Source organism: Pseudorca crassidens, chromosome 11 (assembly GCF_039906515.1).
Source record: "Pseudorca crassidens isolate mPseCra1 chromosome 11, mPseCra1.hap1, whole genome shotgun sequence".
Lineage (NCBI taxonomy): Eukaryota > Metazoa > Chordata > Mammalia > Artiodactyla > Delphinidae > Pseudorca > Pseudorca crassidens.
This window is the reverse complement of record NC_090306.1, coordinates 6572104-6584681: the sequence shown is the minus strand read 5'-3', so window position 1 is coordinate 6584681 and position 12578 is coordinate 6572104. Positions and strand designations below refer to the sequence as shown.

Genomic DNA, 12578 nt, shown 5'->3' with positions numbered 1-12578 from the left:
CCGTCTCAGCCAATGGGGAGGCAGCGCTCGAGCCGGCCGGACTCTCGCCCGCCCCGACTCCTCCCCCGAGCTGTTAGAACTGAGTTGTACAGTCGCCGCGCCGTCGGCTTCTGACTTTTCCAATCAAGGGTCTAGTTCCCGATTCCGAGCCCCGCCCCCTGCCGGCCCCGCGTTCATTCTCGCCCCGAGTCACCTTTGCCTTACAAACGTTCGTCCCCGCCCCCTGCCTACCTTGCGGCGTGAGGCCCCGCCCCCTGCCCGGGCCGACCAATGATCGGCTGATCCCGGAGCCGCTGGGCGGTCCTGCAGCCAATGCGCACGCCGTGGGCGGGCTCCGGGCCGGAATTGGGGGTGAAGCTCCAGCGTTGTGCCCACATTTGGGGCGCGCGGAGCTGAGGGGTCCCCGGGGGGCGCCCGGAGCTAAGATGGCGTCCGCAGCTGAGGGGGACGTGGGAGCGGCGGCGGAGCTGGCGACGGTGATGCGGGGCGGTTTCCAGAACCTGAGCCTTAACAAGTTGGCGACGTCCCTGGGCGCGTCAGAACAGGCGCTGCGGCTCATCATCTCCATCTTCCTAGGTAAGGACCCCTCGCGGAGTCCCCAAGGAACGGGGAAGTGACCGCCCCCTCTTCCCGGAGCCACCTGGAGGGCTTTGTGGGGTGCAGATGTGAATCCTAGAACACACCAACCAGCTGTGGAGAGGAAGACGAGTCTAGTCCCGAGTCTGGGGGCGACGTGCCCTCTGAACGTCTTCACCTTTCCCTTCGACCCCTGCTGTACCCTTCTGGCCCCTCATTAGGCGCCACCACCCTCTCATCCTGCCATGCTCTACCCTGTGTCCCGGCGACCCGTCCTTATTTGTCTCTCTCTGGAGTTCTCTCTGTCCATGTGTACTGCTGTTATTAATATCAACCGTCACACACGTGCGCTTCTTATTGGCAGTTATAGACCCCCTAACTTAGATATTTTAGTCCTATGGGCCCCCTCAGCCCCATACTCCATACTTGCATATTCTGAGTGTCTCTTGTGCATTTCCAGCTTGTATTACACCTTCATCTTTTTGTCCCGCTTCTAATATTTTCCTCTTATACCATATTGCTTTTTCTTTTCCTCAGCCATACACCTGTCATTTACCCTGGAATATCGCTTTAATACTGGGCTTGGGAAACAAGAGTGGCAACTTCTTAAAAACTACCCATGCTACCCCAAGCGTTTATTGCACACGTGGTTCAAAGGATGTTTTGTATCTGCATTTATGTCACAACAAACTGTATTATAACTGGTTTATAGACTTTTTTACTGCATCCTTTCTCCGTGGTTTTTTAATACACGGAAGCAGCATGGCACAATGAGAGAAAAAAAAAAGTGTGTGGACTTGGAAAACAAATCAGACCCAGCCCTGCTGCTGCTTACAAACTGTGGGACCCTGGGCAAACCGCTTAACCTCTCTGAGCCTCAGTTTTCTTATTTATGAAATGAGGTCGATAATGCCTATCTGATAGGACTGCTGTAAAGTCTTGTAGGAATTCAAAGGTGAAGAGCTGATACATAAATATTTGAGTAGCTGGAAGGTTTTAGGAAGGTTATGGGACATTAGCTAGGAGAGTAGGGGTGGGGAAGAACTAAGCACACAAGACTGGGGGGCAAGAGTGGGTCTGAACCACAAGAAATTTGAGATAACTTGGGCAGATGTGGAAAGCCTTAAATGCCGGGAAAGAAATTTGGAAGTTATCCAGTAGTCAGTAGAGACACTCACATATATCACCTAACCCGATCTAGATAATGGGAGAGGCATTAATTCATATTTAAACAACCTTGGGTAATGTCATTGTCACTTGCCTATTACACACCAAACCAGTATAATCTTCCTTTCTTCCAGATGAAGGTCACCTTTTCCCTCCCTTGTAGAACTGTAAAATTTTAGAGGCGGACAGAACGTTTGGTTGTGTGACTTGCTTCATGTCACATCACCCAGATCTAACCCAAATTTATCAGTACCTCAATCTAAGTTTCTCTGCACCATACCAACTTTGAACTTCCTACTTCTTCATCCTTGTCTCTGGCCCAGTTATTTGTTGGTATTCTAATTGGCAATTAAGAGTGTTTACATTTCATTCCTTAGGAAGCTCACTGTTGATGTCTCAACTATAAATTGAGAATGTAACACAAGAAGCAACAAATTATAAGGGGCAACCTGTTAAATGGAGCTGGGGCTGGAATTAGGACTTGGAATCTGTCCTTTTAGTGCTGACATAATCAAATACAGCCTGTACTCTCCTGGTGGACTACTATATACTATCGTGGTGCATACAGCTGTCTAGAAAATTGTTTTCTCCGTATCCCACCCCTCTAACCTCATCCTCTCATTACCACCAAGCATCAAAGTAATAAACACTTGGCATAATACATCTACCACAGTCCTGAGCCCCCTTGTCCATTGTACCATTTCCCACATCCCCCCTTCCTATCCCACATGCGCTATTGCCTTCAGTACCTCACAGTATATCTCACGTTTAGATCAACTTGGGGTTCACGTTACCTCAGATCAGGCATAGGTCTTGCACGTGGATGTATAGGACTGTATTTTCTAGGTTTATGTTAAATAAATACATAGAAACATAAATTGATAAGCTTGTTGACAAGTGTGTGGAAGAAAGGGTGCATTCTGGTTGTAAATATGTTTCTCTTACAAAGGTATTATCACTTCTGTGTATTGTAACCTAGAAACCAGTAGCTTTTCAGCAATGGAGTTCCTGAACCAGCTCTCTTGGGGAGCTGGGATACTGGAGGAAATCCTTGCTTGAGGTACCAAGAAGGCCTGTAGTCCGAAATGATTTCTGACTCACTTTCTTCACTTTCTACTAATGAGATTAATGTGGGTTAAAAGCACCTAAATGCAGGTACCCTGAGGGAAGGGTTAGGTATTATATATTGATATCAGACATTTACATTTTAAAGGGATAGTCTCATTACTTTTTTTTAAATTGTACTCGACATTTTTTAAGGGAGCTTTATTTTTTTAATTTTTATTTATTTTTGGCTGTGTTGAGTCTTCATTGCTGCGCCCAGTCTTTCTCTAGTTGCGGCGAGCGGGGGGCTACTCTTTGTTGCAGTATTCAGGCTTCTTGCGGTGGCTTCTCTTGCGGAGCACGGGCTCTAGGCGCTCAGGCTTCAGTAGTTGCAGCACACGGGCCCAGTCGTTGTGGCTTGCGGGGTCTGGAGCGCAGGCTGAGTAGTTGTGGTGCACAGGCTTAGTTGCTCCGCGGCATGTGGGATCTTCCCAGACCAGGGCTCGAACCCATGTCCCCTGCGTTGGCAGGAGGATCCTTAACCACTGCGCCACCAGGGAAGTCCCAATACCTAAACTTTTTGAAACATCATTGTATCCTATGATCTTTGGAATAAACAAAATGCCCTCAGTTTCTTTATGGCTTAGTTTTCCCCATTTGCTAACATCTCTTGTTATTCTCCAAATATTATTATCGTTACTGAATCATATGATTATCCCCTCATTACTATTTTAATTAGATAGTCTCATTACTTTTTCCTTAACATCTTACTCTCCCTACTTGAGTTCTGTGTGCCAATCTTGAGGTGGGCCACCCAGCCTTTAAACCTTTTTAACTGAGACCCATGGTAAGAAATATGTCTTACGTCATGACCCATTATACACATAGGTGAATGCTTGCATTGGAAGCAAAAGTTTCAGGAAACATTACTCATCCTGTGTATAGGCAGTGTGTTTGGCTATTTTCTATTTTATTTTTTAGTATTGTTGATGACCTGCTAAATTGATTTCATGACCCATTAATGGGTTACAACAAGCAGTTTGAAATATCCTGAGTTAGAGGCTGTGATTTTTAATATTCCGTACTTCGCGGAAAGGGTAAGCTTACGAGCACTGCTGCACTGGAGTATTTTGAGCAGGCAGAGGACTGTTGTGGGAGGCATGGTTTGTGTTGCATATGATTTGCCAGGAGTTTTGGTGGAAGATAAATTCTGCTGTGAGCTCTGGTGCTGCCAGATGCTACTGGAAAACATCTCGGCCTCAAAAACTTGGGTTTCAGCGTTCCTTAGCATAATTAATAACATGAATTGTCCCAAACGAATTCAGTAAAATGTACCTACTGTGGGTGAAGCCCTGTACTTGAGCCTTGTGAGGGCAAGGGCGGTGGTGCAGAATGAGTAATAGGGCCGGGCACCCGAAGGTATGACATACGGTCTGTTGGGGGCAGGGAATGGGCACAAGATAAGTACTGTCATAACCACAGTAACAGGCAGGAGTCTAAGTGCCATCAGAGAGTTACAGAGCTTTGTGAGCTTTAAACACTGGCCCTTTAATGAACCTTGAAAGTCGTTGAATAAGGTTTCAGCAGACGGAGATGGTGAGACGGAGGAATAGGGTGAGCCGGGGGCACCGAGGCAGGGATGTGTGGTTACACATTCAGGGAACAGGAAGTGGTCCAGCTGGACCAAAGCAGAACCTAAGGAGAGAAGTGGTGGGAAATAAGACTGGAAACGTGGGTCGTGGAGCCTTGAAAGCCAAGGCAAGGAGTGTGTGCTTAAGCAGGTGATAGGGAGCCTTCCCAGATACCTGAAAGGGGAGCGATGTGGCTGGCACTGTACTGGGAGCTGATACAGCGGTAGAGGCTCTTTTGGAAGGTAGGTTCCGTGGCCACTTTCATCTACACAGCTGCTCGAGCCAGAAGCCTAAGAAGCGGCCTTGCCACCTCCCTTTCTCTCTCTCCCCTCACCCCCATCACCAAGTCCTATCAACACCACCTCCAAATTGTGTGCCAGATACACCACTTTCCTCCATCACCACGGCCACTGACCATCTGTCACCAGAACCACCTGAGCAGCCCCCAGATGGGTCTCTGATTTCTTCCTGCCCACCCAGTCCGTTCTCTGAGAGCAGCCAGGGTGGTCCGACCCTGCGCCTCTCCTACTCAGACCCCTTCAGGGGCTCCCATACCCCGCTGGGAATCTCCTGCTCCCGCCTTGACTCAAGCAAGTTCACAGCCTTGTAGCCACGTGGCCTTCCCCCCGTTCCTCAGAAAATGCATCAGGTCCTTTCCAGCCTCGAGCCTTTGTACCTGCTGATCCCATTGCCAGCAACGCGCTGCACTCATTACCTACCTGACAGAGCCTTTTCGTCTTTCAGGCCTCAGTTCAAATGTTCACTTCCTGCAAGAGTTCTTTCCTGCCTCTCATTTTAAGTTAAGTCCCCTGCTGTACTTTCTCCTACTGACTGAAATCTCTTTCTAAGTATACATGCCAATGTGTAATTATATATTTGCAGATGAGGGCAGAAATCATGTAAGTTGTGTTCGTCACTGTGTACCCAGAGTTTAATACAGTACCTAGCTTATGGAAAAGGCCCAATAAATAATTGTTGAATAAGTGAATGTGTGAATGAATGACTGGGCAACTGATTCCATGGAGGATAAAGAAGTAGTTGAAAAAAAAAACAAACTGAGTCTTTCTGCCAGCGTAGCTAGAAAGGTGACAGTGTCTTTCACAAATGAGAGGTCAAGAGGAGATGGTGCTCAGTGCCAGGGAATGATCTAGTTTTAGACTTGCTTTAGCTTCCAAGGGCACCTCCAGGTTGTATTGTGAAGCCTAGTGTTCAGTTCAGGAAAAAAGTTGGACTAAAGTTGTAGTTTTAGGGACTTCCCTGTGGCGCAGTGGTTAAGAATCTGCCTGCCGGTGCAGGGGACACGGGTTCGAGCCCTGGTCCGGGAAGATCCCACATGCCGTGGAGCAGCTAAGCCTGTGCGCCACAACTACTGAGTCTGTGCTCTAGAGCCCTCAAGCCACAACTACTGAGCCTGCGAGCCACAACTACTGAAGCCCACGTGCCACAACTACTGAAGCCCACACGCCTGGAGCCCGTGCTCTGCAACAAGAGAAGCCACCGCAATGCCCCCCTCTCGCCGCAACTAGAGAAAGCCTGCATGCAGCAACAAAGACCCAATACAGCCAAAAATAAATAAATAAATAAATAAAGATATAGTTTTAGGAGTCAATCGTGATATCATAATTGAGTCAGGGAGGGACTGAAGCTTACACAGAAGAGAATCTAGAGTGTGTTGATGTTGCTGCCCTTTGCTGATAATGACAGTGGCTGCCATTTATAAAGTGCTCAACAATACCCCACCTAAGCTTGCCAATTACCCCTAAGATATTTACAGTACTCTTATCATCTCCTTTGTGTAGATAGGGAACTGGGACCTCCAAAGGTTGAATAGCTTTCCTAAGGTCACACCTGTTTCTGCCCACCTCTAAAATCCCTGCTCCACCACCTCGGGATTGGGGGGAGCATGCAGAGGTGGGAAAGGCAAAGGCCCTTGGCGTCCTTCACTGTTTTCATCCTACGCGATTGAGCCAAGATGTCAGCAGCATGTGAGATACCTCTCTGAGGCCAAAGCTGGCGCCGGCCAAATGAAGCGGATGGCCACCCCGCCCAGCGCAAGCTTCCTCCCCAAGCTTGGCCGCAGCTGTGGCTTGGCTGGTGGACTCACCAATGGCACTTGGGGGTAAGGGCTCATTCCTCGGAGGTTCCAAATTAGCACCACTACGGTTAGCAACCTTTAAAATCAAAGGAGGTCCTGCAGTTAAGCTCCCTTTGGACCAAAGTCAGGTCTGGCCCTTCAGAACTAAATCATCATTCAGGGCAAAAAGCTTTCTTCGGGTAGCAATATGAAGAAAACCAAAGGTAAGCAAGATGAAAATTGCACTGCATTAACTAAACAAATGGGACTTCAGACCATAGTACAAAGCAGTTTCCAAAAATTCTATGATTGTGAAATAAGGGAGTTGTCCTAAATGACTTTCAAAGCCTCTTCTGATATCCTAAAAGGCTAGGTACATTCTACATTTTAGACTTTATTCTAATTCATAGCCACAAATTTCATCATAACCTAAAGCTTCCTGTTGGGGATTTCTTTTAAATATATTTTTCCAACTACTTTTTTTTTTTTTTTTTTTTTGAAAATAAATGCTCCAACAAACCAGTTTGACACATTCATGACTTTAAAGCAATTAATTAGAATTTTACTCATTTTCTTTTTTTTTAACATCTTTATTGGAGTATAATTGCTTTACAATGGTGTGTTAGTTTCTGCTTTATAACAAAGTGAATCAGTTATACATATACATATGTCCCCATAGCCCTTCCCTCTTTCCAACTACTTTTTATCTACACTCCAATATCTTACATTGCATGAAACTTCATGTTTGAATGCCAGTATAACTTTAATGTCAAACAGAACCATTTCTTTGCAGAGGCGTGTGTAAATCAGGGCCCATGAGATTATACACACAGAGGAATTTCACAAAAGCAATTACATGCCCACTGACATTAAATCTGTCCAGGCAGCCATGGGAACTCACTGAAGGAGTCCCGTCCAGCAGCCTTTTAAAAATGGGGTTTGGTCTTCAAAAAGGAAATGGCATTTCAGCTGGATCTTAAAAGGTGTGGAAGATTCTAGTCAGGTGGAAATAAAAAGGGAGCTTTCCAGCGGCAAAGAATAATGAGCATGTATGTGGAGAGCAGGAAAAGTGAGAAAATTCTGAGGAACAGCAAGTAATCCAGTTTGGCCAGAACAACAGAGGCTCCATAAAGGAGGAGCAGAGAAGAGCCTGGTGGAGTGTTCAGGTGTGTGGGAGGTGCAGGTGGCCGAGTAGGTTGAGTAAGCTGGCAGGACGCGCATCATCTTCAGAGACCTGCGGGCCTACGTGCGCGTCTCTAAAACTAATTAAGATTAAATATGTACTGGGACTTCCCTGGCAGTCCAGTGCTTAAGACTCCGTGCCTGCCCTGCAGGGGGCACGGGTTTGATTCCTGGTCAGGGAGCTAGGATCCCGCATGCTGCGCGGCACAGCCAAAAAAAAAAAAAAAAAGATTAAACATGTACTACTAGCTGTTTCACCATCGACCAATTACTAAACTTCAGCCATCCTCTTCCTCATGTTCCCAAAGGCCAACTTTACTAAAGAAATTGAGGTTAAGAGTTAAGCAGTGTATCTGATCAATAATTCTTTAATTATGTTTAATTCATAACAAGCAGCAATATTTTGAAACAGAATACAAAATGTACCTGCACTTTAAAAGATAACATAGTCATCAAAGAGCTGTTTTATTTCTGGAGAACTGCCTAAGCGGATCCTTCGCATGTGTGCGTTCACTCTCGTTCTGCTCTGCAAAGCGTGAGAAGCATTGCTCCTTGGGAAGCTCTGAGGACTAAACGAGATGAACTGTATAAACACCTGAGCAAGCCTGACCCAGGGTAGTTCTAAGTAACCGTTCTCTCCCTTCCCTCAATAGATCTTCATCTCCTTCCTTTCCCAGGAGACTCCAAGTGTGGTCTTGGGGCCAGCAGCATCAGCTCTCCTAGGAACTCGTTAGACACGCAGATTCTCAGGTCCACCCCCAACCGACTGAATGAGGAACTGAGGACGGGGCCCAGTGGTCTGTGGTTTAACAAGCCCTCCAGGTTTTACCGGTTCCCCTGACGTTGGAGGATCAAGGGTTTAGCGTGTGGCTTCAAGTATCTGTTTTGTGATACTTGATGTCCTGATAGTACCTTAAACTTTTTGAAATGTCATTGTATTCTGTGATCTTTGAAATAAACAAAATGCTCTCAGGTTCTTTATGGCTTAGTTTTCCCCGTTTGCTAACATCTCTTGTTATTCTCCAAATCTTATGATCATTCTTGAATCATATGATTAATGTCATTATAACAATGACGTTATTATATCATTATCATCTTTATTATCAGAACTATCATCATTACCCACACCGTCTGTTGTGACTTGGAGCTTTAACAAAAATTAGGTGCCCTCATTGCAGCTGCCGGGGAGAGATGTTCTAAGTGAACTGTCCTTCTCAAGCAGAGAGTTGTGGGTTTTTTTGTTTTTTTTTTTTGCGGTACGCGGGCCTCTCACTGTTGTGGCCTCTCCCGTTGCGGAGCACAGGCTCCGGACGCGCAGGCTCAGCGGCCATGGCTCACGGGCCCAGCCGCTCCGCAGCATGTGGGATCCTCCCGGACCGGGGCACGAACCCGTGTCCCCTGCATCGGCAGGCGGACTCTCAACCACTGCGCCACCAGGGAAGCCCAAGCAGAGAGTTTTTAAGGTAGGGGTGTGTGTGTTGACATTTTCCCAGCAGTTGCTGAAGTCAAGGGTAAGGAGATTTAGGGCCCACTTGGAGTTCTCTTGATGAAGCAATAATAGCTTCCTAGAGACCTTAAAGCCTAAGATTTGTGTAGCCCAAGAGATGTTGCATGCATCTTTATTTACCTCTATTTTCAAGACAAGAAGGGGAAGCGGGGGGCGAGTAAGACACTAAAAATAAGGATAAGTAATTTCTGGATAAGAATTTCCTTTGGGTTTAAAATGGACTGCTTTTGAAATCTAAGTTCCTCCCTATTCAAGCAGTGGCTTTGAAGATAAGTGAGATTCATGAAACTCTGGACACCCTGAATGAAGGATTCTGTCTGAAAACCATGTGTACTATAATTGTTAGTAATAGAGGCGTCTGATGGAAGTGTCATTGCGTTCGAATTATAGAGACGGTTGGCCAGAAAGCGGGTAGAAGGTCAGGCCAGAAATGATCAGATTCAGGTTTTGTTCTTGATTCACGTGAAGTCAAGTAGATGGTTTAAATGCCTCACGCTAACCATAGGCTAAGTTTAAATTAAAAAGCTTTGTCAATTAAAGATACTTTTCAGTATCAAGTAGCTATCATGTTGCTACGGCATTTTGATAAGAAAAGTATACATAGTCAGACATGAATAAAGACACAGATGTAGAGAATGGACTTGAGGACACGGGGAGAGGGAAGGGTAAGCTGGGACGAAGTGAGAGAGTAACACTGACGTATATACACTACCAAATATAAAATAGATAGCTAGTGGGAAGCAGCCGCATAGCACAGGGAGATCAGCTCGGTGCTTTGTGACCACCTAGAGGGGTGGGATAGGGAGGGTGGGAGGGAGACGCAAGAGGGAGGGGATATGGGGATATATGTATACGTATAGCTGATTCACCTTGTTATACAGCAGAAACTAACACAACATTGTAAAGCAATTATACTCCAATAAAGATGTTAAAAAAAAAAGTATACATAGTCATACCTGCTACATGAAATTATAAGTGGTGAGATAGTAATTTTGCAGGCAATTAAGAATTCACTATAAACAAAAAATAGAGGACTCGTGTGCATATGTTGTATGCACATCTGAGGAGGATATGAGAGCCCAGGAGGCTAAGTTCTGGTCACTGTATATTTGTATGTGCTCTGATGAGAAGTGGCTTCCATGTAGACGTGCTGAATGGCTTATAGCTCTTGAGGTTTCCAGTTTCTGCTGTGATAGCAATTCTAAACTCAGATGGACACCACTCTGGATTACTGTCCATAAATATAAAACCTCTGTTTGCAAGCCAGCAAGCAGAGGCCAACTGGAACGGTACCCTTTAAGGCTCCTATGGCTTATACCTCAGACAAAAGTAGAACAGACTGATTACAGTTGGAGGACAGCATACAGGGCCCTGGTTAAAAATATTGACCCATAAGAGCTACTAGAAATCCTCTTTTTTTTTTTTTTTTTTTTTGCGGTACACGGGCCTCTCACTGTTGTGGCCTCTCCCTTTGCGGAGCACAGGCTCCGGACGCGCAGGCTCAGCGGCCACGGCTCACAGGCCCAGCCGCTCCGCGGCATGTGGGATCTTCCCGGACCGGGGCACGAACCTGTGTCCCCTGCATCGGCAGGTGGACTCTCAACCACTGCGCCACCAGGGAAGCCCCGTAAATATCTTTTAAGTGGCCTCAAGGAAGTACATGTATAATGCTTTTACAGATATTTTCTCTTTTAATCTACACACCAGCCTGCAAGATGGCTAATATTTTCCCTGTCAGCTGAAAGAAAAACGCACAACCTAAAAGTTGCAAGTTAAGTTTCATTCGGGGACCTTACTGAGGACTATAGTCCTGGAAACAGCCTCTCAGATAGCTCTGAGGAACTGCCCCGAAGAGGCAAGGGAGGAGCCAGGATATATAGGAATTTTTTGCTGGGAAAAAACATGTAGTTGAGCATCAAAAGATTACTGCTAATCACAAAGAGCAGACATCTCAAATTAATGATTTTAGTGCTTTTCTCTGTATGGGAAGATGCAAGAATCTGGGCTGATTGAAACTATTCCTTAGATATACATCTTAACTATCCAGGGCCCGTATCCGAAGCCCAGAATCCTTCCAGTTTTTCTCCATCCTGAATTCCCCTCTGGGTGCATTGTCGGTGGGTGACTGCAGTGCCTGATGGCGTGGTCCCTGTAGAACTGGAATGGGGGGGCAACATTCTTTTCTTTACATCCCTATTTCAGAGATGAAGCAATTAAGGTACAAAGAATCTAAGTGATTCGCCCAAGTGGCAGAGCTGAATTTCTAAACCAGTTTACTCTGATTCCTGAGTCCAGGGATATTCTAGCTAGAATCAGATAATCTGGCTAGAAGTTGCCACCATGTGGTTCGCTAACTTGCAAAGAATTAAAATGTGATAAAATGCACTGAATATAAGCAACAGGAGTGCCCTTTATCTTTGCTAGAAAAGGCATTTCGGTGTCTTAAAGTGCGTCAAAGTCAGTCAACATCCGTTGTCCCCGTTCCACTAAAGGGAAGAACTGCTAGTCAACAGCCTTAGCATTCTTTTCGGTCTATAAATTTTTGTCATAACAAAATAACTACGTGACCGTTTGAACAATCCGTAGTAGTACAGAAAAGACTGTAATCCAGATGTTCACAGATGAGGACGGTGTTCCGAGCATCCCTTTTGCCATCTGATCAGGCTTGAGATACCCCTGAGGGCTGGCCACTGCCAGGTGACTGACTTTTCCTGGGCTCAGAAGCCAGTGAGCGCCTGTGAGTGTCTGCTCCCCATAGGGTCACACAGAGGGGATTGGCGGCTTCAGGGCTGGTCTGTTGTAGTGTTACAACTTCTCAGCTTTGGCAGCAGGTTCCACCAGCCCGCCGGCATGTGTGTCATTGACACTAAGCTTAAGAAGTCCTTGCTTATTAACTACCAAGAGCACGTGGTTTGAGTGAAGCAGTTAAAGACTGACTTTTGGTGGGACTTCGGGGCACTTCAGGTTTAGGTTGTTTATTTGGGCCAAGTGACTAAAAAAACTAATATTTCTTAATCTTCATAAGAACACTTTTCCTTTCTTTCTCACAAGTAACAGCCGTTTACTAGTTTACCCTTAAAATGTCCCCTCTGTTCTTCATTTTTTCCCAGGACATTTTGATCATTTCTCCCAGTTTCCCTGAATCCTGTACTACAGTTGTCAAAACGTTTGAGATACTCAGCTGGAGGTCACTTTCAGAAATGAACTGCACAGGGAATTCCCTGGTGGTCCAGGGGTTAGGACCTGGCGCCTGCACCACTGTGGGCCTGGGTTCGATCCCTGGTCGGGGAACTAAGATTCTGCAAGCCACGTGGCATGGCCAAAAAATTGGAGGAAAAAAAAAGAAACCAGGGCTTCTCTGGTGGCGCAGTGGTTGGGGGTCCGCTTGCCAATGCAG

General features: G+C 46.1%; 1 protein-coding gene across 2 annotated transcripts in view; it reads left to right on the top strand.

Moving 5' to 3' along the window:
- The first annotated feature begins 317 nt into the window (after nucleotides 1–317).
- Nucleotides 318–12578, top strand: part of LPCAT3 (lysophosphatidylcholine acyltransferase 3) — a 29853-nt gene continuing 17592 nt past the window's right edge. The window contains exon 1 of one of the 2 annotated variants that reach the window (XM_067695598.1): nucleotides 318–576. In XM_067695598.1, the coding sequence (XP_067551699.1) occupies nucleotides 426–576 (151 nt within the window). In that variant the 5' untranslated portion in view covers nucleotides 318–425. The remainder of the gene's footprint in view (nucleotides 577–12578) is intronic. The other variant, XM_067695599.1, reaches the window with a different exon arrangement.